This window comes from Mytilus galloprovincialis, chromosome 1, assembly GCF_965363235.1.
Source record: "Mytilus galloprovincialis chromosome 1, xbMytGall1.hap1.1, whole genome shotgun sequence".
NCBI classification, from domain to species: Eukaryota; Metazoa; Mollusca; class Bivalvia; order Mytilida; family Mytilidae; genus Mytilus; species Mytilus galloprovincialis.
This window is the reverse complement of record NC_134838.1, coordinates 68,984,876-69,010,954: the sequence shown is the minus strand read 5'-3', so window position 1 is coordinate 69,010,954 and position 26,079 is coordinate 68,984,876. Positions and strand designations below refer to the sequence as shown.

Here is a 26,079-nt window from a genome sequence, read left to right as displayed (position 1 = left end):
TTACAAGTTTTCAACCTAGAGGGGGTGGGGTGACCCCCTATGGACTTCCCTTTTATTTCATTTGATTTGTTTTATTGTCCCCTACAAGAATATATATGGTTTAGGGGTGGGGTTCTGGACCGTTTACAAGTTGTCAACCTAGAGGGGGTGGGGTGACCCCCTAGGGACTTCCCTTTTATTTCATTTGATTTGTTTTATTGTCCCCTACAAGATAATATATGGTTTAGGGGTGGGGATCTGGACTGTTTACAAGATAATAGTACATTCTCAAATTGAACGGGGTAGGGGTGACCCCCAGGAACTTCCATCTAATTACATGTGATTTGTTTCATTGTCCCCTACAAGAATATATATGGTTTAGGGGTGGGGATCTGGACCGTTTACAAGTTTTCAAACAAGAAGGGGTGGGGTGACCCCCTAGGGACTTCCTTTTTATTTCATTTGATTTGTCTTATTGTCCCCTACAAGAATATATAAGGTTTAGGGGTGGGGATCTGGACCGTTTAAAAGTTTTCCAACAAGAGGGGGTGGGGTGACCCCCCAGGGACTTCCTTTTTATTTCATTTGATTTGTTTTATTGTCCCCCACAAGAATATATATGGTTTAGGGGTGGGGATCTGGACTGTTTACAAGATAATAGCACATTCTCAAATTGAAGGGGGTGGGGATGACCCCCCAAGGCATCCCCCTATATTTCATGTGAATTATTTTATTGTCCTATTATCATTTCTGAAGACTGTATGTATCTATCACTTATAGTTTTCAAGTTATATTCATTTAAAAAAATTTGAAAATAAAATCCCATAGGGTTCTATAGTAAAACCCTCCCTGCTTTCTACCCCCCAAAATACCCCTTAATAGACCCCAATGCACAAACGAAAGATTGATGGCTCACCTAGACATATTAGTCTACCATTTTATGAAACCCTAAGTAAATCTGACAAGTGGTTTTGGAGAAACGCTGCGGACAAGTTCATTTTTTAAAGTGGCGGAAGAAAAAGAAAAAGAAAAAGAAAAAGAAAAAGAAAAAGAAAAAGAAGAATAATAAAAATAATAAGAACTGAGCAAAAACAATAAGTCTCCAAACTTTGTTTGGGAGACTTAAAAATGCCTGTACCAAGTCAAGAATATGACAGTTGTTATCCATTCATTTGGTGTGTTTGAGCTTTCGATTTTGCCATTTGATTAGGGATTTTCCATGAACATGATGAATGCTTACAAAACTTCAATTAATTTGTTTATTACAAACACATTACCGATTTAAAGAATTTTCTTTCTTGACACAGCCCTAATCTCTTATAAATGAAAACAAAATTGTTTAAGAAACAGTAATGTTGCAGGATTTTCTGATCAGTTTCTATCTGGTCCAAGTTGAGAAATATAAAAAGGTGTGTACTTAATACAGCAAAACATCAAAACATTTACAACAGGAAGAACATCACTGATCATCACTTCTGTGGATTTATTCATTTTTCGTAGATACCAATTGTTATAGATAAAGGAAAACTTATATTGTCCAAGATTTTGAGCATTTGCAACAAAAGTGTGTATACAAGTCTTTACAAAATGTGCACAAAGGTTCCTGGTTCGATTCCGTCTGGGATGAAAATTTCAGGGACTTAATTTTCAACTCTCCCTTGACACCATTTGCGAGTATGGTCTTGAGGAAACGATGATAGTCTGTCGGATGGGGACAATAAATGGCTGACCAATGTTAAGAGAGAGCCATATCTCTTGCACGTTAAAGACACCCTTGTAGATTTCGAAAAAAGCAGGCTAATGCCGCTACAAGGCAGCACTCGCACCTGCAAAGTGGAAAGGGATTAATATAAGTTGCAAAACTTGTTTCCCAATCCACTATAAATAAATATGTTTAAAGTAAACTTTAGAAAATCTGTATTTTATTGAACTTTTAACTTTGTGGTTTACCTTTTACTACCAATGAAATTCAAGAAAAATTGTTTCCCTCTAAAAATAATGAATACATGGCATTTAAAATTTTTAAAGGAGGGCAATATTCATAATTTCCAAGGGCAATAATCATAATTATCAAGGTCAATATTCATAATTCTCAAGGGCAATATTCATAATTCTCAACAGCAATATCCTTTATTGTGTGGCAAATCTTTCATAATGATAAAAGTAAATAAATGATTTACATACACATTTCTCATACTAAACAACAATGTCATACTTTTATTGGTTTAATTTTCACTAAATTCTCATTGACAGATTTTCGTTTTTAAAATTAACCCACAATTTGTTCAACTATACTTTGAATATGCAAAAGATAAAACTATCAACCTAAATTATAAACTCATTTAACATTTCATTAATCGATTTTTCCCCGTAATTGCAAACTAAATTTGAAGTCAAAATAACCTCATAGACTGTATTTGCAACTATAGGGAATGGAGGCAATATGGCACTTTATTATATACTTAGCAGTAAATACAGATAAATTGTATGTGTAATACAATCAATGGCAAGCGTGCTGTATCAGCCACCCGTGATGATATCGATATCAGTGTACGGTTGCAAAAGCTTCATCACACCTTTAATCTGTATGACGTCACGTCATCGATTGCAGTCACTGTTGCAAAGGCTGTCAAATCCATAATCTGTATGATGTCATGTCAAACCTATAATCTGTAGAACGTCATTTCAAACCTCCTTATCTGTATGACGTCATGTTACATAAAAAAACATCTACTTGAGGTATATGTATATAATAAAGTGTATATGATATGACTTTTTCAATATCACACACCATATCAACCCTCAACCAATATAATCCCTCGAGCAGAGCTCTTAGGATTATATTGGTGTCTCGGGTGGATACGGATGCGATATTGAACTAGAGGCTCTAAAGAGCCTGTGTCGCTCACCTTGGTCTTGTGCATATTAAACAATGGACACGGATAAATTCATGACATAATTGTGTTTTGGTGATAGTGATGTATTTGTAGATCTTACTTTACTGAACATTCTTGTTGCTACAATTATCTCTATCTATAATGAACTTGGCCCAGTAATTACAGTGGAAAATATTTTCTAAAAATTTACAAAAATTTATGAAAAATGTTAAAAATTAACTATAACGGCCAATAACTCCTTAAGGGGTCAATTGACTATTTTGGTCATGTAAACTTATTTGTAGATCTTATTTTGCTGAACGTTATTGCTGTATACAGTTAATCTCTATCTATAATAATATTCAAGATAATAACAAAAAACGGCAAAATTTCCTTAAAATTACCAATTCAGGACAGTAACCTAACAACGGGTTGTCCGATCCATGTGAAAACATCAGGGCAGATAGATCTTGACCTGATAAACAATTAAACCCTGTCAGATTTTCTCTTAATGCTTCGGTTTTTGAGTTATAAGCCAAAAACTGCATTTTACCTCTATGTTCTATTATTAGCCGTGAAAGCCATTTTGGTTGATTGGCCAGGTCACGCCACACATTTTTTAAACAAGTTACCCCAATGATGCTTGTGGCCAAGTTTAGTTTAATTTGGCCCAGTAGTTTCAGAGAAGAAATTTTTGTAAAAGATTACTAAGATTTACGAAAAAATGGTTAAAAATTGACTATAAAGGGCAATAACTCCTTCAGGGGTCAACTGACCATTTCAGTCATTTGACTTATTTGTAAATCTTACTTTGCTGAACATTATTGCTGTTTACAGTTTATCTCTATCTATAATAATATTCAAGATAATAACCAAAAACAGCAAAATTTCCTTAAAATTACCAATTCAGGGGCAGCAACCCAACAACAGGTTGTCCGATTCATCTGAAAATTTCAGGACAGATAGATTTTTGTAAAAGATTACTAAGATTTACGAAAAATGGTTAAAAATTGACTATAAAGGTCAATAACTCCTAAAGGGGTCAACTGACCATTTTGGTCATGTTGACTTATTTGTAAATCTTACTTTGCTGAACATTATTGCTGTTTACAGTTTATCTCTATCTATAATAATATTCAAGATAATAGCCAAAAACAGCAAAAATTCCCTAAAATTACCAGTTCAGGGGCAGCAACCCAATAACAGGTTGTCGGATTCATCTGAAAATTTGAGGACAGATAGATCTTGACCTGATAAACAACTTTACCCCCATGTCAGATTTGCTCTAAATGCTTTGGTTTTTGAGTTATAAGCCAAAAACTGCATTTTACCCCTATGTTCTATTTTTAGCCATGGCGGCCATCTTGGTTGGTTGGCCGGGTCACGCCACACATTTTTTAAACTAGATACCCCAATGATGATCGTGGCCAAGTTTGGTTTAATTTGGCCCAGTAGTTTCAGAGGAGAAGATTTTTGTAAAAGTTAACGACGACGGACGACGGACGACGACGGACTACGACGACGGACGACGGACGCCAAGTGATGGGAAAAGCTCACTTGGCCCTTCAGGCCAGGTGAGCTAAAAAGCCATATGATATTTTCTATTTATTATCTTGTGATTACATTCTATTCAGGAGATATTATCAAAATCTGTCCAATGACTGTTACATTCTATTTTCTATGCTAATAAACCATGAAAATACATATCATTAAATTTCTAAAATCTACATACAACTATTAAAGACAATCATTAACAAATTAAAAACATTATTAACTTCACATGTATGTAAAATATGGCAAATTGTGTTTATAGCACCTTTTTTTATACAAGTTGAGTTATTTTGAAATTATCATTTTAACTAGAATCTGTTCTGGTTATACACTCAAAAAGTTTGCATTTCAAATTATTCAGTTAATATCATCTTAAATAAGTTAGTTCTACAAACTTAATACAGTAAATTTAACAACTAATTATATCTAAATACTGAAGGTTTGTATATTTTTCTATGGCATTTATTTTTGTGGACTAAGGAATATAATACAGTAACTGATTGAATTTTCTGTATTAACTTTGTAGAACTAACTTATTTAAGATGATATTAACTGAATAACTTGTATGGAGATAAAAAAAAATTGTGTCATAGTTACATTGCTTCTGTCAAGCAGGGTCAGATCCAGACATTTTGAAATGGGGGAGGGGGTTACTTTTTGTCTCCATTCAAATGCATTGATCATCCAAAAAAGGGGGTTCCAACACCAGGAATCCCACCTCTGGATCCATCACTCCAAAGGAGTGAAGTGGTGGTTTTTTTTTTATATTGTGAATCAAACTAAATGTTTAGCATTATCTGATCTTTTTCTCAGAGTTAATTTTTCCTGACACATTTTTACACTCAAGCTTCATTCTCCTATCAAATAACCCCTCATTTATAGATTATCAAAGTACTGTATATTCAGAAATTATTGCGATGTTTTTATTATTGTGATAAATGCTACAAGGTTATAATCACAATAATTAAAACTTGCATTTTAATTTTTTTTTCATTTGAATTGTTCTGAATATTGCAAAATTAAAAGCGCATTTTAGTGCAAAATGACAAAATTGCAAATTATTATAATTAATGCACGCATTAATTTCTGAATTTACAGTATACAATAAGTATGCAGGTAGCCATTCAATTTGACAACTTGAAATTGCTACATCAATCTTATCAAAAGCCAAATGTTATAGCAACTGAACTTTCACATTTTCCTAATAACTTGAATAACTTAGCGATATAAGTTAAAATATTTTGACCAAAAAGGGTCCGTAAAGCTCTAAACCCTTGTAATATATGTATAACATACAACCTCTTAGAATAAAATATGCAAATATTCAATGTTGATATAAAATAAAACAACAATAAAAATGTTATATGGCCCCTTGCTTATATCATATGCAAACACTGGTTATTTATAAGGCACTGGTTAAATTTCATATAAAAAAACTGACACTCAAAATACAAATAAATTAACAAGTACAGTGTATAATTTTTCCTTACAAACTGATGTAAACATAGTTCACATTTTTATATTTATAAGCACCTTTAAGTGAAATGGAATGAAAAAATTGCCCTCTAGACCACAATACATTTACTTTAATATTGAAATTCTTTTTTGTATACTTTATCATTCAATAGTTGTTAACTTCAGGACTGTGTTTGGCATGAATAACGCTTAGAAATATTATAATGAAAATATTATATACAGCTAAATGTTTCTATATAATTGTGTGTACTTTTTTTTATTTCTTGTTTGGTTTTTTTGCCATTATGACCTATAGTTGCCAACCTTCTACATTATGTGTTTTCTGTTGGAGAGTTGTTACATTGGCAATTATACTCCATTTTATTTTTTAAATTATTTTCAGTTTTTCTTTGACTTTTTAGTTTTAAATATCTCTTTGGTATCTTCTCTTTTTTTTTAAGGTGGTACCTAACACTACAGGGAGATAACTCTGTAAATTCAGCTAAACGTTTTGATTACGTTGTGTTGTAAATGGAATATTAAGCTTCTCAATGATCAAAATTGGTGTTTCTCAAACTGCTATATAACCAGTGTAAATTTTCTGACAAAACGGTTGGTTCAAAATTTTCAAAATATTTATATTTTTGTTTAAGGGTCAAAGTAAATACTTTGTCAAAATTTTATGAAAATTAAACGGCCAAATTAATTTTAGTGAAAGTGTTGGGTACCACCTTAAATGTCCCATTGAAGAATCTGTGCAAGTTTAATTAAAATATGTAAAGTTGCTGATTCACAAAGTGCGACTCAAACAACTACAGAAGTACTCCTTTTAAGTATTACAGCTAAGTGCATGGTCAGCAGACGACAGATAAAGAAATCAATATCAAAATACAGTGAAACCTGTTTTAAGAGACCACTTAAGGGAGAGCAAAAAAGTGGTCTCTTGAGACAGTTGGTCTTTTAATACAGGTTCAATCTATATGATATGTACTAGAGAGGGATCTAAAATTGATGGTCTTATAATACAGGTGGTCTCTTAGCCAGGTTTTACTGTAGCTTGTACCATGTTTGGTAAGTATTGTTGTAAGTGGTCTAAATTTCAATTCTGCATTCCATTGAGGTTAAAGTTAATCAAATTGCATTCTTTCAAAATCACATGGTGTTAGAAGTATTTTTATTTTGGCATACCTCTGCTTATCTTGAGGTTTTGATTTTGTTTGTTTTCTTTCATACTTATTTATATTATCATTATTTGTTTTCAAAAATAAAAAAAGACTTTGATTCAATGGTTTAAATTTTAAATTTCAGACTGCTTATATATCAAATCATATGTCTTCTTCTTTTTCACCCAACATACAAAAACTAGATTTTCCATAAAACTGGTTCCCACAAATAATAATACTTAACCAAAAAAAGTCATATAAAATTGATTGTACAGGTAACAGTTGGGTCATAGTTCATCTTTAACATTGCTGTATTTTTCCTTCCTGGCTTGGATAAATGAAGGATGATTTCTAACATGGTCTGCTGCCTTTGAAACCAGTCTCATGAACTCTGACACATCAAACTCATAGTTAGTAAACTTTGCATGGGCACCTAAGGTAGGATGGTGACCCTGAAAAAATAACAAGCAAACTATATACATGATATACAAATGATATAAGACTTTTCAAATCTTAGTGACCAAATTATTTAATAAATGTTTTAAACATTACAGAAGCTCTGTCCCATGTTTTTCTCTCTTTTCGTTTTATATTTTTATATACCACTTCTTTTTAATTGTCTTTATAGGACATATAAATTAAATAGAATAGAATTAAAAACAAAATGGTCAAGGGTGATAATTCATTGATCTCCATTGACTTTTTTCCTTCTTTCCAGAAAACAGTCTTCTATAAAAAAAAAACAAAAAAAACAACAAAAACCCACAAAAAAAACCGGCAGTATAATAAAATTACATATTTCATAATTTCTACCCAATAATAACCCAATATAGAAAATTAAATGTAACCGAAAAGAAAATATGTTTCTCCCACTAATTCAAAAAGCAATTATCTTTAAAACTGTATTCTGGGTAATTTTATACCTCATCTTCTTGAATTAATTTGTCTTTTTTCTCCCATGTCATGTATTTGACACCTCTAAGTCTGGCCAAGTCACTGTAACATCCATCATCCTCACAATTATATCTAAAAAAATTTCATCAACTAAATAAATCATTTATAAGTATCAATGATATTTTATAAATACATGTTTCATTAGAATTCCATCATTATAAATTGGCAGTCAAAAGAGTAGCAAAAAGGCCTGAGGCCACCAATGGGTTTCAATACATGCAGGCTTCAGTTGAAGCTGTATGGTTGCCTATAATTGCTCACATCCACTTCATTTGAACTTTGGTGGATAGTTACCTCATTGGCAATCATACCATATTTCCCTATTTTTATAGATTATTATAAAGAAGGTTTGTATAAACCTTGCGCAATAGAAGATTTCCAGCTCAATTCTCACACCCAATGAGCATTGTAAAAGCTCCATAATTGATACCATACTTACATTTCCATGACAACACCCCAGTCTGGTTGAAAAAGGGCATGTGTGAGACCTGCACCATGTATACCAATAAATATATCACTGTTGTGGGAAACCTGTTAAAAAAAATAAAAATCAAATTAAGGAAAGGTTCAATGAGTTCAAAGATTTTTTTTTAATCTAAAATTAAATATATTAAAATCGACAATTGATCTAAATATATGGGTTAACAATTAGGATGTTAATTTTAAGACACCTGGGGTGGTACTCCGCAAGTATGACAACATAATTACACACAAATAATCTGAATTGAAGATTTTTGGCTATTTTTTTTTAAATTGATATACATTCAAACATATTCATGATATTGGGTACATGTTAGGTCTTGAAAATCTTTTCTTACAAATAAAACATACAAACACAAATATGTATTCACTATAAATCAATGCAAGAAGTATTAGATGCATTCATTTGAACTTTAATTGAAACTTATTTGTAGTGTTTTATTCATTTCTAAATTTCAGTATTTCCATTCGCTACAAAAAATTTAAAACAAATACCAATAAAATACTTTTATATGTAGATATCTTTAAGTGATTTTTTTTTGGATTGTGTCTCACACAAGGTCTTTTATTCATATGTATTATTATTCCATTAATTATAATAATTACAAGAGGCTGTCACAATGACAGCAAACCGGATTTATTAATATTTATTTGTGTCCTGGCAATATCACAAGAACCATTACTGATGAATGGTGAAAGAGAAAATCGTCAATATCAAATTTGACCTCCATTTTGTCATCAGTATCAACATATTAAAATTTGAAAAGCTTAGATTGAATGGTTCATGAGTAAATGCAACAACGTGAATGGAAACGCCATTTTACAATCTTTCAAGAACCATAACTCCTGAACGGTAAAAGTCAAAATCGTCTTTATTGAACTTGACCTCTATTTTGCCATCAGTAACAACATATAAAAATTTCAAAAGCTTTGGTTGAATGGTTCATGAGAAAATGCACGGACACGACTGGAAACACCATTTTTCAATCTTTCAAGAACCATAACTCCTGAACGGTAAAAGTCAAAATCGTCTTTATTGAACTTGACCTCTATTTTGTCATCAGTAACAACATATTAAAACTTGGGAAGCTTTGGTAAAACAGTTCATGTGTAAATGCACAGACACGACTGGAAACTCCATTTTTCAATCTTTCAAGAACCATAACTCCTGAACGGTAAAAGTCAAAATCGTCATTATTAAACTTGACCTCCATTTTGTCATCAGTAACAACATATTAAAATTTGGGAAGCTTTGGTAGAACAGTTCATGCGTAAATGCACATACACGACTGGAAACTTCATTTTTCAATCTTTCAAGAACCATAACTCCTGAACGGTAAAAGTCAAAATCGCCATTATTGAACTTGACCTTCATTTAGTTGTCAGTAACAACATATTAAAATTTTAAAAGCTTTGGTTGAACGGTTCATGAGTTAATGCACGGACAACATTTGATTGCCGCCCGCCCGCCCGCCCGACTGCCCGACCGCCCGCCCGCCCGCCCGCCGTACATCCCCAAATCAATAACCGACATTTTTGTCACAAAAATCCGGTTAAAAATATAATTTACCTTAATCTGATCCAGGAATGATAAATCCCTGCAAAATAGAAGTGTGAATTTATTTAACATGTTTCACATACATTACTAGCGTTTCCACATCCAATTTAGTTTAAACATATTTCATTTGCTAAATTAAAGCAAAATGATTTAGACACAAGTAAATCAGACTTATGAAGTATTCTCCATATTACAATATAAATAAATACAATAATAGTATAATGAGAAATGCTTGTAAGTCAAACAGTTCATAGAATATAAAAGGTTAACAAGAAGAGAGAGAGAGAGAAAAAAGAAGGAAAGGTAAAAAAGTCATTTTATTCTATGATGATGACGTGGGTGTTGACGATGATGTCTTGTACCAGCAGCATAAGGTTGTATGAAGGTAAGAGAAATCTGTTTGACCTTTTCCTGAAATTTGAACATATGTTTGTAAATTCAGATATTTTTTTCTGTTTTAAAAGTTCCAAATTGAGACAAGTTAATAGTTTTGTATCTAAAAAAAAGTTTTCCACATCCTACTACTCTTTAAATTAACAATTGTAATACTAATTTTCATAATTTATTGAAAAGTCTTCACCATATTTTATAACGCTTTTTTTTTAACATTATATTTTCTTTTTAAACAACAGGGTATTTTTTCCCACAGCGCTGCCACGACTAAAGTTATTTTTTTTCTTATTAATTCTCTATATTTTCATGCTTATGACTTTAAAAAGACTTTTTATGATCAGTTACAAGCTAAATACAGATAAGGGAGGTACAAGTACATACAAACTGGAGTGATTCAGGTTAAAAACCTGTCTACTGTGGAGTGAATTATTTTCGTTGGTACAAATTTTCATGGGTTAAAAACAAATATTATTTTCATGGCTTTGACATAGTCTGCATGCCAGCCTTCAGAACAATTATATTTGATTCACATATACCCACAAAAATTGGTATCCCACAAGTAATAATGAATACCATAATATGTGTGAATGCAAGTGATTTTAATTGTTCACAGAGAATATCTCTTTGTGTATTTAGCAAGTATTACAGGATGGAGTTGTTAGACAAACTGTGAAAACCTTCTATCGCCAGGAAACCATTGCTTTACAGTGATTCACTCAAACCCCAGGACCACCTTACCTGAACTGTACAAATTCTGGATTAAAAAGAACATATATATTGTTTGTTTTGTTGGATAAAATTGCTATATTGGACAACTATCATGACAAATAATTTTATTGGTGGTCAAAACATTTTTTTAGAAATAAAGAATATGAGTCTTTTGTATCATCATAGAAGTGATTGATCTACTGCTGACTTGACCACTCTGGATCTGTGCATAAGTCATATTGACTAATTTTTATAGTTTATTGAAAAGTCTTCACCATATTTTATAATAATATCAAAAGAAGTACTGAATACTACATTCAATTCACTAAAGTATGAGCACAAATTAAAGCTTCTACTTTATAACTGACTCATTAAAAGTTGTTTCCTTATTATCCAGTCTCAAATATTACAAGCATATACAAAACAAGCTACACAGATAAAAAATATAAAAATACCAATATGTAAAATATGAAAATCAGTTTTTAATTCTTTGTACACATCAGTATATAACAACAAACCATTCCATCTAAGATGGAAAACGAAATTCTGGCCACAGGTCAATCAATATTTGACAAAAATGTCTGAGATCAGACTAAAAACAGGTAGATGAACAAAATGATTGATCGATTGGTTACTGGTGTTCAGCATTCTTTCCTACATTATTTGGCCAGTTTTTATTGGGAGAGGGGCCTGGAGTACCCTGAGCAATCCTGGCACTAACCTCTGCACCCCTTGAGGAAAACTGTGTTAGATTGTGTCGGTTTTTTAATCAGAGTTTGATCTTTATGACATTTTATTTTCTAGATAGGCAAAGAGGATGGGGCTTACACAAAATTGGTTGAACCTAACTATATTTTCTTTCGTTACCAAAACAAACTATCTGAACCATGTGTTTCAGAAAATCCACATATGAAAATGTCTGTACCGAGTCAGAAATGTGACAGTTTTATTGTCCATTTGTTTAATGTGTTTGAGCTTTTGATATTGCTATATGATAAGGGACTTTCAGTTTTGAATTTCTTTGGAGTTCAGTATTTTTGTTATTTTACTTTTTCATTGTTCTTGTTGTTTTTGGTGTTTGTACCAGTTTATATATGTCTAATTTTTTTTTAGGAATCAGATGCTGGTATATTTTGTTGTAATGTTCATTAAATACTTACAGATTAAAGTCAACCTTTCTCACATCAAATTCACCTACAGTTTTCATGGCATTTACTAACTGTAAAAAAAATACAAATAAATACTTATATACTGTGAGGTCATATTCTTTATATTGCAGACAATTGTACTCATTGTCATTTTGTTTAGTTTCCTCTGTTTTCTATTCTAACATCGGACTTGGACCTCTTTTAAACTGAGTTTTTCTGTGAGTAATGCTGAGCGTTTTTTTTTTATTCTACATTGGTATAGGAGGAGGGTTGAAATCTCAAAAAACATGGTTCATCCCATTGCATGTTTGGCCTGTTTCAAGTCAGGAATCTCTAGCCTTTGTTAGTTTTGTATGTTTTTTTTAAATTTGGGTTCATTTATATGTTTCTGAGTTTAGTGTGACATCCATTTTGGCTGAACATGTAAACATTCTGAAGCCTGCCTTCCGGTGTTGGATTTTCTCGATGTGTTGTAGACTCTTTGATGGCCTTGGGCTGTGTTCTGCTGTTTGGTCGGGTTGTTGTCTCTTTGACACATTCCTCGTTTCAATTTTCAATTGTTAGACATGATGTAAAAGTGTTTATTTGGGAATCAAGTGTAATCTTTTCATTTGCTGGACTTTAATAGTTTGCAAGATTTCATATTTCTTTTTCTTGTTCCTCAATCAGAAATTCCTTATAGAATAAATCTTTGGGGAGCATTATTTTCACCATTTTATTAAGCCAGGAATTAAATTATTTTTATCCTTTGCAAAATAGTCCTAATTTACTGTTATCAATCACATTCTGTAATACATTTATTATATACTTAGTCTTAGTAGTAAATACAGATAAAATGAAATATAATATGGTCAACTTGTTGTATCAGCCATCCATGATGATATCAATATCAGTCACGGTTGCAAAGAATTTATCACAACTTTAATCTGTATGATGAAAAGTCATTGACATCATTCATTGTTGCATTAAGGCTTTTTCGAACCACTTATCTGTACGAACTCATGTCACATAAAAAACATCAATTTGAGGTATATAATAAAGTGTATATGATACTGTAAATTCAGAAATTATTGCATGCATTTTTATTGCGATTTTGTCATTTTAGACTTAAATGCACTTTTAATTTTTACAATTTTCATCAAAAGTCTGTTTAATTCATATAAAATTATTGCGTTTACAACTCTGTAACATTTTTTGCAATAATAAAAACCTCACAATAATTTCTGAATTTACAGTATTTGCTTTATCAATATCACACAATTTATCAACCCACAGAGCTCTTGGAAGTATATTGGTGTTTCGGTTTGATACAAATATGATAGCTAGTGAAAAAGCCATATGATATTCTCTATATATTTAATCTAAATTTAATAGAGAGGCGGAGTAACAGTTTGTTATACTCCACCTACCCATTGAATTTAAGTGTCAATCTTAATTACAATGTCTGAGCAAACAACCAAACAAAGTTGGCAAGCAAGGCATTTAAACTCTTGGTTTGCATGCTTTTTTATTTTAACTGTAATTCAATATAAAAGTTGATTTCACCTGGATCTCATTTAGAATCTTTCTGTATTTTGTACTTCTTGATAAAAGTGTAACTCTTATTTTTTCTTCCTGAAAAAAAAAATAATATGCCAAATACAATGTATTAATACGTGCTGCATCCTTGCCTTTTAAAATTAGTCTTATATTTGTAGGTGTTGAATGTACACAAAAGGTTATAGCTTATTTAAATTTATTTAACTACTATGAATTAATTATCATTTGTCGGATATCAATTTTCATGGATTTCACCAGCAAAGGGGAACTATGAATTTTAAATGGTAAACAAAGTACAAATTTTCTTGAGGCTTGTATGCAGACTTTGACAAAACCATGAAATCAAATATCTATTAAATATAGTTTCCCCTCAACCCATGAAAATTGGTACCCACAAAAAATAAATGAATCCAAAGTAGGCTTAAAGACCACAATAAGGTAAGTGCAATGCTTATACAGTGCCCAAACAGAATGCTTGTTTTGGTCCTCTGACAATGCTCTTCAACTTCATACTTTATTTGGCCTTTTTAACTTTTTTGGATTCGAGCGTCACTGATGAGTCTTTTGTAGACAAAAAGCGCGTCTGGCATATTTACTAAATTTAGTCCTGGTATCTATGATGCGTTTATCTAATATTGTTGTACACACTTCTATGTATCTTTTGTTTTTCCCTAAAAGTGTGAGAACATAAAAGAAGTCTCAGTGTTAAAGAATTAATTAAGCAAAGCAAAATATACATATCCAAAGGCAGTATCTTGTCAATGGTTGTCTTAAGTTATATTTAAAGTGTTTTTGGTTCTTTTATAAATTGGTATTTATGGCAGATCTTTGGTAGTCTCTATTAGATTATATTCGGTACTCAAAGTGATCTACATGATTAAAACTTGCCTAATGTTGAAGATCACTTGTTAACAATAAAATAGAGTAAACAAGAATGTGTCCATAGTACACGGATGCCCCACTCCCACTATCATTTTCTATGTTCAGTGGACCGTGAAATTGGGGTCAAAACTTTAATTTGGAATTAAAATTAGAAAGATCATATCATAGGGAACATGTGTACTAAGTTTCAAGTTGATGTAACTTTAACTTCATCAAAAACTACCTTGACCAAAAACTTTAACCTGAACTTTGCACTATCATTTTCTATGTTCAGTGGACCATGAAATTGGGGTCAAAACTATAATTTGGCATTAAAATTAGAAAGATCATATCATGGGGAACATGTGTATTAAGTTTCAAGTTGATTGGACTTCAGCTTCATCAAAAACTACCTCGACCAAAAACTTTTACCGGACGGACGAACGGAGGCACAGACGGACGGACGGACAGACGAACAGAGGCACAGACCAGAAAACATAATGCCCCTCTACTATCGTAGGTGGGGCATAAAAATAAATGGATTCGTAATTAAGGACATTAAGAGATGACACAATATATAAATCAACGGGAAAAATACACGAAATGTTTTGGCTTACTTGTGGTTGTTGTCTTTTAAGAATTACATTAGATGTATGTTTCATTATAATAATACGTTATTCTGATTGGCTACACTGCAATCTCGTGTTATTCCTTAGTCAATTGCATTACACAGTAAAATTTATCATTCATGATGACACAAGGTCCCACAATAAAGTGCACAGGTAAATTAAATAAAAATTTGATAAAATTGTGTTTTCATGATCCTAGCTAAAAATGTAATTATAAGTATTGAATGCTTCTTTTTGTAACTTCATAGGGTTGTATATATCTTTATTCTGACAAACCTTTGTCAATACAATGGTATACAGAAGTTACATCTGCACTTCATACAAAATGTACTTCAGTCAACGCTTTTACACCCCAATAAAGTTACAAAAAGAAGCATTCAATTCTTAAAAAAAATTTCATATTTCTTTTATTCATTTGTATTCTACATAACAGAATTTAAAACAAAATAGTTATTTCAACTGACTTCAAAACTGATTGTTTTATATATTGATTGATTGTTAGTTGCTAATTAACATTTAATGTTCTTTTAGAGTTCATGTAGTTACATTTGAACAAACAAGTCAACCGAGATGACAATTCATAATATGATTGGTTTATTCAACACATCCAAAGATATATGTTTGATGTAATGGGTCTATGACCTGAATATGCTTGAAATATTTGTAAATGGCAGTTTAGCAAGCAACACAAATCATTTAGAAAATTTAACATTTTCCAAATAACCAATCACACACATGCACACTTACCAAGGGACCCTCTTGTTGGACATTTAGCCTATGCATCAGATGCTGATTAAATGCCCTGAAAAAACTGCTACTATGACAACCAGGGATCTACAAAAGTATAAGGGGAAATTCAGCACATCACATTCAACATGTAAAACACATAATAACAAATAAAATAGAACTCCAAACTCTTAAAATTGCATAATTTTCATAAGCAGAATATTTAGTAATACTTGATTGACATATCTAAATAAAGCTGATAGTGTGTCAAACTATTCTCAGAAATTCAATATTTGCATATATTTATGAAAGGGCAAAGCAGTAAATACTAATTTTAAAGTCTTTGGTTTGACCAGCCACAACCTCAGCACCAGGGTTTCCGCTGGCGGTCGCCATTTTCGCAATTTGCGAAAAAATAATAATTGTGGCGATAAAAATTCGACATTTGCGAAAGAATTTGGCGAAAGAAATATATATAACGATTTATTTTCCTCCATCTTATTTATTTACTTTTTTTCGAGTTTCTCGGACTTTACCCAATTAGACAATACTTGGAATTCACCTTGACCTCATTAAAATTTGGACGGAAAATCAATAATCAGCTGATTGCATTTTATAGCTATCGACAACAAAGGACTAATTAATAAAGGAGTTGATTGAATTATTTAACAAAATGATATGGTTAAATCGCTTCCGCTAAATGTCACATATAGAATTTATTTACCACTTTGCGACGCACGTGTTGGAAGCAAACTTTTGACGTCTCCTCTCCTTTTAAGGATAGTTCATTAGCTGAGAAAAGAAAGCTCTTGTTGTGACGAAAAATGTTCAAAAGCCAGAAAAAATCTCCGATTTAAAACTTTAATTCTGGTATTTGATTTAAAGGGAGACTACTTTAAAGTCGTTTGAGTGACACACGTGCTTCAAGCATAGTTTTACGTCTCAACTTTTTCATTTACGATGTTCAAGAAAAAAAACCTATCATAATGAAGAAATCTATCTAAAAGGTTGAAGACAACCCCTCGAATGCAAGTAACCCTTCAATGGTATGACTGAACATGAAATGAGGGATCAATTTCATGAGATAAAAGCTTTTGTTTTGTTGTAAAAACCACTTCTTAGTACAAAAGGGCACATCAGTATTTGTCTTTGAAAGAAACTTTCCCTACGAACTATACTGGTATTATATGATCAAAACATTTCCATTAATTTTGTTATATCCAGGACTTATATCTTCTTTATTATTAAAAGTATAGTGGCCCCCTCATTTAGAAAAGTTGTTTAAAAAACAATAAATATTTTTCCCTTTTAAGTTCAACAATTTCTGTTGTTTTAGATAAATGTTTAGTGTTTATTCATTAAAATGTAGACTCTAATAGAATAAGTTTGAGGGAATAATCATAGAGACAATGGGGACAAAATCATCTTATTTAAGGGAGAAGGGGGGGAGGGGTAGAAAAAAGGTCAATTTTAAACAAAAAATATATTTGTTACTTGGCGAAAAAAATGATAAAGTGGCGAAAAATATATTGTTTTGGCGAAAGAGGTGGCAAAAAAATAATTGACCCAGGGGAAACCCTGCTCAGCACTGGAGGTGAACAACCTAACATGGTAGAACACAGAGGTGGTAATAATATATATATACATTACACTTTTTCACCAATGATCTCTGAATTATTTTGAATTAAATTTAATAAAGACATATCATAATCAAGAGTTTTTTTGTTCGTCTTCTGACCTCTTTCATAATTTATATGTATTATAAGTTGCAGTTTATGGAAGTTGAAATATGGATGAAATAAAGTTACCAGTTAAAACTATGTTAAATTTTAATAGAAATGTTTAATCAATTTGTAAACAATACGTCAGTACTAAAAATGATTGCATTTTACATGCCTAGTCCAAATACAAAAAAAATTTAAACAACATATTTGTCCAACTTTTAATTTAGTTTGTGCTAATTAGATAAATTTTCATGTCTGATTTATCTTTTATCATATATATTTCCCTACAGCTATACTCAATTGGTAATTGCAATAAAAACCTTAATTAGTCTCCTACCTGTCAATTCAAAGTTGACAAAAATCACAAAAATTAACAAAAGATTATATTTCAGGGTTAATGAAAAGTATTACTTGAATATATAACAGTTATTATCAAATATTAATATGAAGATCATTTTAAAACAATGAATATACATGTATGTACAATATCTTTTACCAAGATAAAAGGTATATAATTGTATTATATGTCTCTTCTTAGGCTAATGATGACTTTTCAATACTGTAACAGTTTACTGTTTACTGAAGTAGACCTGCTTAAAGTATCCAAACCATTTTAGTATGTTTAAAATTTATCAAATATGAATAACAAAGACGTTCATTTAATGACCAAAAACACATTTTTAGATTTTTTTCATTGTAATCAGAATGTAATCAAAAAGTAATCATGATTACAGGGTATTTTGAAAAGTAATTGATTAAATTAAATTACATGTAATCAGATTTTTGGCTGATTAATGATTACACTGATTACTTGATAAATTGTAATCAATTACAGCTGATTAACGATTACAATTACAATTACCCCAAGTCTGTTTATGATTAATACAGAAATGTTCTTGAAAAATTTCTTTCAAGAGAACAAAGAACAGATGACAGTAGAAAGCCAAAGAATAATACATACCAATGGCATATTGTAATATAATCCATATCTAATAATACATACCAATGGCATATTGTAATATAATCCATATCTCATTCTAGGTAATAAAGAAAAAACAGCATCTTTGAAGCACACCTGTAAAGTAAAAAAAAATAATACAGTTTTATATACATCACATGAAAATGATTGTCTGCAATAAAGTTAACCTTATGTATTTTTTTTTAACTTGGTTGCGTCTTTTTTTACAATGACTGCCATTTAACAAACATGAAAACATATAACCAACATTCTGATTACAGCATAAATCATTCGTGTTCAACCAGTTTTTTCTTCTAAGAGGTCGCCTCGTAGCAAACATTTCTGATATATATACAGTACCATGAGCTTTAAAAAAAATTTGAAAACTGTTAAATTAAATATTACCGCTTAATCAGAAAAGAAATATTTACTTTGACAATTAGATGATACATAGGAGCAATTTTATTGACTTATTGTTGGTGTTTTAACACCACTTTTAAGCGCCACTTTTGGGCTATTTCATGGCGGTCAGCTTTTATGAGTTGAGGAAGCCAAAGAAAAACAAGACCTTCTATAGGACAAGAGTGGAAACGCTGAAATTATTTGTCGCCTTTTTTTTACTAATCATTGATATTATGTTGATAGTCTTAAATATAAAGTTTTACTACAACTATCACATAAACTTAACATGATCCAAGAAAATGAGGTCAAGGTATTATAAACCAAACGAGAAATACATTTACACCTTTAATACAATCATTCAATACACTAAAAATAGTTGACCTATTGCTTATAATTTCTACGAAACAGACTTCACCAAGAAAACTAAACATAAACCAATAAAGCATGAAAATGAGGTCAAGGTCAGATAAACAATACCATGCAGACATGTACAGCCTACAATCCTTACATACAACAAATATAGTTGACCTATTGCTTATAGTTTAAGAAAAACAGACCAAATCACAAAAACTTAACACTGGGCAATGAACCGTGAAAATGAGGTCAAGGTAAAATAAAACCTATGAGACTGACATGTACATCATAAAATATTTCCATACACCAAATATAGTTGACCTATTGCATAAAGTATTAGAAAAAGATAAAAAACCTCATAACCCTAACTTTAACCACTGAACCATGAAAATGAGGACAAAGTCAGATGACATCTCCAAGCTAAGAATACGTGTACACATTACAATCATTCTATACACCAAATATAGTAGACCTATTGCATACAGTATAAGAAAAATAGACCAAAATACAAAAACTAAACAACAACCACTGAACCATAAAAATGAGGTCAAGGTCAGATGACATCTGCCAGTTGGACATGAACACATTACAGTCCTTCAATACACTCTTAAATGTCACTGAAATAAATCACTTACAGAAATAAGTTAATTTACAGAATAATAAATCTTTTTTAAACGCAAATTCACAACACAAGTCAAATGGCCATGAATCTACATAAATTAACAAGATAAAACAAATACTGTGTAATTGATTGATTACATCACAACTAACCTTCTTACCATCATACTGACTCAAGCGAAGGACGGGATAATCTGTAAATGCCTTCCATGTTACATCAAAGAAATCTCGATAAATTAAATCACTCTGAAATATAAATAAATGTCTTCCATGTTACATCAAAGAAATCTCGATAAATTAAATCACTCTGAAATATAAACAAATGCCTTTCATGTTACATCAAAGAAATCTTGATATACATGATATATTAAATCACTCAGAAATTATAAATCACCTTTAAGGAAAAATCATATACATCAATAATTTCAATGAATGATACAAAAATAAGAAGATGTGGTATCAGACAACTATCCACGAAGCATGTTAAGATAAAAGGAAAATGGTGTGAACAATAGCAGTCAGTATATGACCAAATCATTATTTTACTATAAATACTTGTTTTTTTATTCAAAACTGTAAGTATTGCACTTGGTCATGTTCTTAAACTATCCTTCCAGTAGCCTTTCAATTTTTTTTATAGAGAAGCAAAAAAAAAAGGTCAGAAGGAAAACTGTCAAAGAAAAGGACAAAACCTCAATATTCTTGGACAAATCCCAAATCAAAGATGCTTTTTTATATTAAAGTCACAGTTGAGGATTTGAATTTGCAACTAAAACCTTATACCTCATTGCTAGCTAAAGATGATCGCCAGTTTAATTGGAATCATTTTCTATATGTCCATTATGTTATTCTACAGATCTAGAGGTCTGCAACTTTTGGCTTTTATATTTTCCATCATTGAAGTAAGTACTTACAGTATCCCACATAACTATATATACATCTGTAGAAAATGAGTTGTTTACATGTTGTGCTGCATAAATATTCACAAAATCACAGAAATGATGATAAAGGTTCACTCCTGTAAATGAAAAAAAAATCATATACAGACATGCAACTTTTAACATTTAATATATATATATGTATGTTGAGTAATATTTTTCCTGTGGTATTTACTTATTATATGTAGTATTGTATATTTTTTTTATATGATATTTTATTATAGATGTCATTACTGTTAAATTTATTAAACATTTGCATTATTATCTAACGCAAGTGCATATGTCATATCTGAATTGTGTTTAATATGTAAAAAAAAAGGGGGGGAAGGAATTTATGCTTTTTCAGACTTTCTTCCTATATTTTTTCTGCATAAAATTCTTTTTTAACAACATTTTGTTGATACTTGATAAAGGAATTTGAGAAAACACAAGAAGTTCCACAAGATGCTGAGATAGACATTTTAAATTCCTGCATGATAGATACAGACACCAATTTCAAAGATGATAGAACAATTCATAACAGAAAATTTACCAGTTATATGCAGTTCAGCTTGTCTGTATCCTAAAAATTCCAAAAGGCAATGGAGCCTAAATGAGGATTATTCTTTTTTTAAGAAAAGACCTGCATCATTTTTTATATTTTCTTAACTGGTTTGACAAGATCAAGGACTGTTTAAAAATCATTTAGGAAAACATTATAACTTAAAATGGAAAACTACAGCTGAACGCGGAATTATGACATAAGACTTCTACAGAAACATGAAAGACCTTATAATAATCTTTCAAACACTTATCAAATTCATACCTGCATCTAATTTAATGAGTATGGATGGTTTATCTATGATAATATCACATTTATTTTCTGGATGGAATGGTAAGGACGTATAATGTTCTAATTCTGCATACCTGAAACAAGAGACACATTGTAAAAAAATGATTCTGGTATAAAAACAAGAGGCTCAACAATTCAGTAATGTTTACAGTGCATACATTGAATTGCTTGGAAGTGTTTTGTTAACCACAGAAAATGGAGTCTTAATAGAACACAATTCCAAGAAATTGAAACTAAAAATGTTTTGGATCATAATAATATAGTCTATGTTTAAAACACAAGGTCAAGCAGATTTCTTCTATTCTCAGGCTGTTAGACTTGCCGATATTTCAAAAGACTGTTTTTTTTCCAATTAAATATATAGACTAAGAAAAAATTTTGAATGCATATTTTTGTACTGTTACAACACTGTACATGCTGTATAACAGTATTTGATGCAAGTAGAAAACAGCTTATATATACAATACAATACAAAACAGCATTTTTAGTAAAGTAATATTTCATCATGAAAAGCATTGTAAGAAAAAACTAGAGGCTCTTAAGAGCCTGTGTCACTCACCTTGGTGTATGTGCATATTAAACAAAGGACACAGATGGATTCATGACAAAATTGTGTTTTGGTGATGGTGATGTGTTTGTAGATCTTACTTCACTTAACATTCTTGCTACTTACAATTTTCTCTATCTATAATAAATTGGCCCTTTAGTTACAGAGGAAAATATTTTGTAAAAATTTACAAAAATTTTACGAAATTAATGAAAATTGTAAAAAAAATGACTATAAAGGGCAATGACTCCTATAGGTTGCATTTCTGTAAAAAGCAATTTCCCATAGGAACTCCTTTTACGGCTAAAACTGTACTACTTTTACTATGAAGTTTTGAAAGAAATCTTATCCTAGAATTGAAAGTTCATATGCACAATTTTTTTCAAAGGTCAAAATATAGGGCTGTATGGCATATTTTCAACGTTTAAAATTGAGAATGGAAATGGGGAATGTGCCAAAGAGACAACAACCCGACCATAGAAAAAAACAACAGCAGAAGGTCACCAACAGGTCTTCAATGTAGCGAAAAATTCCCGCACCCGGAGGCGTCCTTCAGCTGGCCCCTAAACAAATATATACTAGTTCAGTTATAATGAACGCCATACTAATTTCCAAATTGTACACAAGAAACTAAAATTAAAATAATACAAGACTAACAAAGGCCAGAGGCTCCTGACTTGGGACAGGCGCAAAAATGCGGCGGGGTTAAACATGTTTCTGAGATCTCAACCCTCCCCCTATACCTCTAGCCAATGTAGAAAAGTAAACGCATAACAATACACACATTAAAATTCAGTTCAAGAGAAGTCCGAGTCTGATGTCAGAAGATGTAACCAAAGAAAATAAACAAAATGACAATAATACATAAATAACAACAGACTACTAGCAGTTAACTGACATGCCAGCTCCAGATTTCAATTAAACTGACTGAAAGATTATGATTTCATCATATGAACATCAGGCACAATCCTTCACGTTATGGGTTTAGTATCATACCATCATAACATATATGAGAAGAACATAACACGTGTCATGCCAACAACTGGTTTTTGAATAAATGTGTTTAGTTCCGATGCAAAGACCCTATAAGTGAATCAATATTAACGCCAAAATATGCAATCTTTAATGACCTGACAACAGTATCTTAACTATATCCCTTCTTAATAAGTCTATTCAAAAGTTTTGTTAGTTTTTGAGGTGAATACTGACACCTTTGTGCTTTATAAAGAATATTTCCATAAAAAATTGGATGTGAAATACCTGAACGTATAAGAAGTCTGCATGTTGAGCTATATTTACGAATGATGTCCTTATACCGTTTATATGCCCTGAACTTCTCAGAGTTTAAACTCACACTAACTTTCTTAACTACCCCTACCTCGAATAAAAGGTTACCACGGATTTCAATGTAAACAATATGCACATGCTTATTTACTGGTAACATTCCCAAGTTATGTCTCTGTGAGATGGAACACAGAGAGCATAACTGGGAACCAGTATGTAAACAAAATTAATTTTCTATGAATATTCAAGATCTCCCCAAAAGAGGCGTGTTTTGAGAAACAGATGTATTTACAAAGTGCAACATATAAGGGGTCAACTGACTATTTTGGTCATGTTTGACTTATTTGTAGATCTTAGTACTCAAGATAATAACCAAAAACGGCAAAATTTCTTTAAAAATTACCAATTGGGGGGCAGCAACCCAACAACCAGTTGTCCAATTCATCTGAAAATCAGAGCAGATAGATATCGACTTGATAAACAGTTTAATACCTTGTCAGATTTGCTCTAAATGCTTTGGTTTCAGAGATATAAGCCAAAATCTATATTTTACCCTTATGTTCTATTTTTAGCCATGGCGGCCATCTTGGTTGGTTGGCTGGGTCACCGCACACATTTTTTAAACAAAATACCCTAATAATGATTGTGGCTAAGTTTGGTAAAATTTTAACCAGTAGTTTCAGAGGAGAAGATTTTTGAAAAAGATTACAAAAATTTACGAAAAAAAGGAGTCAACTGACCATTTTGGTCATGTTCACTTATTTGTAGATCTTACTTTGCTGAACATTATTGCTGTTTACAATTTATCTCTATCTAAAATCAAGATAATAACCAAAAATGGCAAAATTTCCTTAAAATTACCAATTTAGGGGCAGAAACCCAACAACCAGTTGTCTGATTCATCTGAAAATGTTAGGGCAGATAGATATTGACTTGATAAACAATTTTACTAAATGCCAGATTTGCTTTAAATGCTTTGGTTTTGAAAACAGAGTTATAAGCCAAAATCTACATTTTCCCCCTATGTTTTATTTTTAGCCATGGCGGCCATCTTGGTTGGTAGGCCGGGCACATTTTTAAACTAGATACCCCAATGATGATTGTGGCCAAGTTTGGTTAAATTTGGCCCAGCAGTTTTAGAGGAGAAGATTTTTGTAAAAGTTTACGGATGTCGGACGCCAGACGCGAAGTGATGAGAAAAGCTCACTTGGCCCTCTGGGCCAGGTGAGCTAAAAACATTTTACCATGATTGTAAGGGACTTTTATGTTCACTTTGGTCTCTCAGTAGAGCTTGGTTCAATGTACACTTTCCCCCTATCTCTCCATCTTTGAACACATCTTCACGAAATCTGAAAAATGAAATACGAACATTTAATTATCAATAACATGAATAACAAAATTTACTTTTTCTAATAAAAGACTTTTTTGCAACCTCAACTTGTTTGATTGCTGTCTTGGTGATCTTTGCATAGGTTAATGTCAATATCAATGTCAGCAAAAATAATGCATAAATGTCTGTGAATGAAAGAAAAAAAGTTATTTTTACAGTAGAATTGTAAAAGAGTATAGGCATGATCATATTGCTTGCTATTCAGTGTGAGCAAAATCTCCCTCTTGAAGACCGTAGTTAAACCTATAATGGTTTACTTTTATAAACTGTGATTTGGGTGGAGAGCTGTCTCATTGGCAAACATCTTCTTATATCTATGATAGGAAGACGAAATTATATTAAGGAAAACCATTCATTTAATTTATATATTTTTAAAGCTCAGTTTGTGTTTACCATTTAAAATGGGTGACACCTATTGATATGAATCTGCTTACCCTTCCATGGTGCATGAAACCAGCATAGTTTTTGCAGGTTTCATCTTGAATACTTTTTATATTTTTTATGTCATGTTTTGTTGACCGGTGTTGTTTTTGTTTTCGTTTGATTCTGCTTTTGGTATTTTTCAACTTTTCAAACATATATCACTGTCTCAGTTTGAATTCATTTAATTTCAAATTGTGTAAATTAATCCACCTCATTTACCCATTTTAATTACTTTCAGAATATTTACCTTTCATTTCCCTGTTTCAGATGAGCATTAGTAAAATCTAGAAAGATGTTTCTAGCTCTACAGTAACGTGTGTATCTACAGCATTCTAACAGAGAATCCTCCTGAAATTGACAAAATACCAAACATAAGTATTTCTATTGAAGATGCTTTTTTTATTCTTTTTATTTTTTTTATGAATGTAAAGACTTTTGTGTCTGTACAAAATCTGTAATTAAGGCCAAGTTCAGATGGAACTAGAGTTCTGACTAGAGTTCCATATGAACGGTAAATAATTTTGAAGAGTAAGGTCTCTAGATTACCGGAAGTACAAAGCCCCTACTCTGAATATGTTTACATTCAAAT

The 26,079-nt window shown here is 31.4% G+C and overlaps 1 protein-coding gene across 1 annotated transcript in view; it reads right to left on the bottom strand.

Annotated features, from left to right (window-relative positions):
- Positions 1-6,595: 6,595 nt before the first annotated feature.
- LOC143082601 (EGF domain-specific O-linked N-acetylglucosamine transferase-like) overlaps positions 6,596-26,079 on the bottom strand; it is a 30,945-nt gene continuing 11,461 nt past the window's right edge. Inside the window, exons 5-17 of the mRNA XM_076258364.1 lie at positions 25,738-25,838; positions 24,922-25,026; positions 21,820-21,920; positions 20,991-21,094; positions 20,230-20,322; positions 18,748-18,819; positions 16,042-16,128; positions 13,811-13,879; positions 12,278-12,336; positions 10,029-10,056; positions 8,418-8,509; positions 7,948-8,050; positions 6,596-7,476 (exon numbers count right to left, since the gene is read on the bottom strand). Coding sequence (XP_076114479.1) covers positions 7,312-7,476; positions 7,948-8,050; positions 8,418-8,509; positions 10,029-10,056; positions 12,278-12,336; positions 13,811-13,879; positions 16,042-16,128; positions 18,748-18,819; positions 20,230-20,322; positions 20,991-21,094; positions 21,820-21,920; positions 24,922-25,026; positions 25,738-25,838 — 1,179 coding nt within the window. The 3' untranslated portion in view covers positions 6,596-7,311. The remainder of the gene's footprint in view (positions 7,477-7,947; positions 8,051-8,417; positions 8,510-10,028; positions 10,057-12,277; positions 12,337-13,810; positions 13,880-16,041; positions 16,129-18,747; positions 18,820-20,229; positions 20,323-20,990; positions 21,095-21,819; positions 21,921-24,921; positions 25,027-25,737; positions 25,839-26,079) is intronic.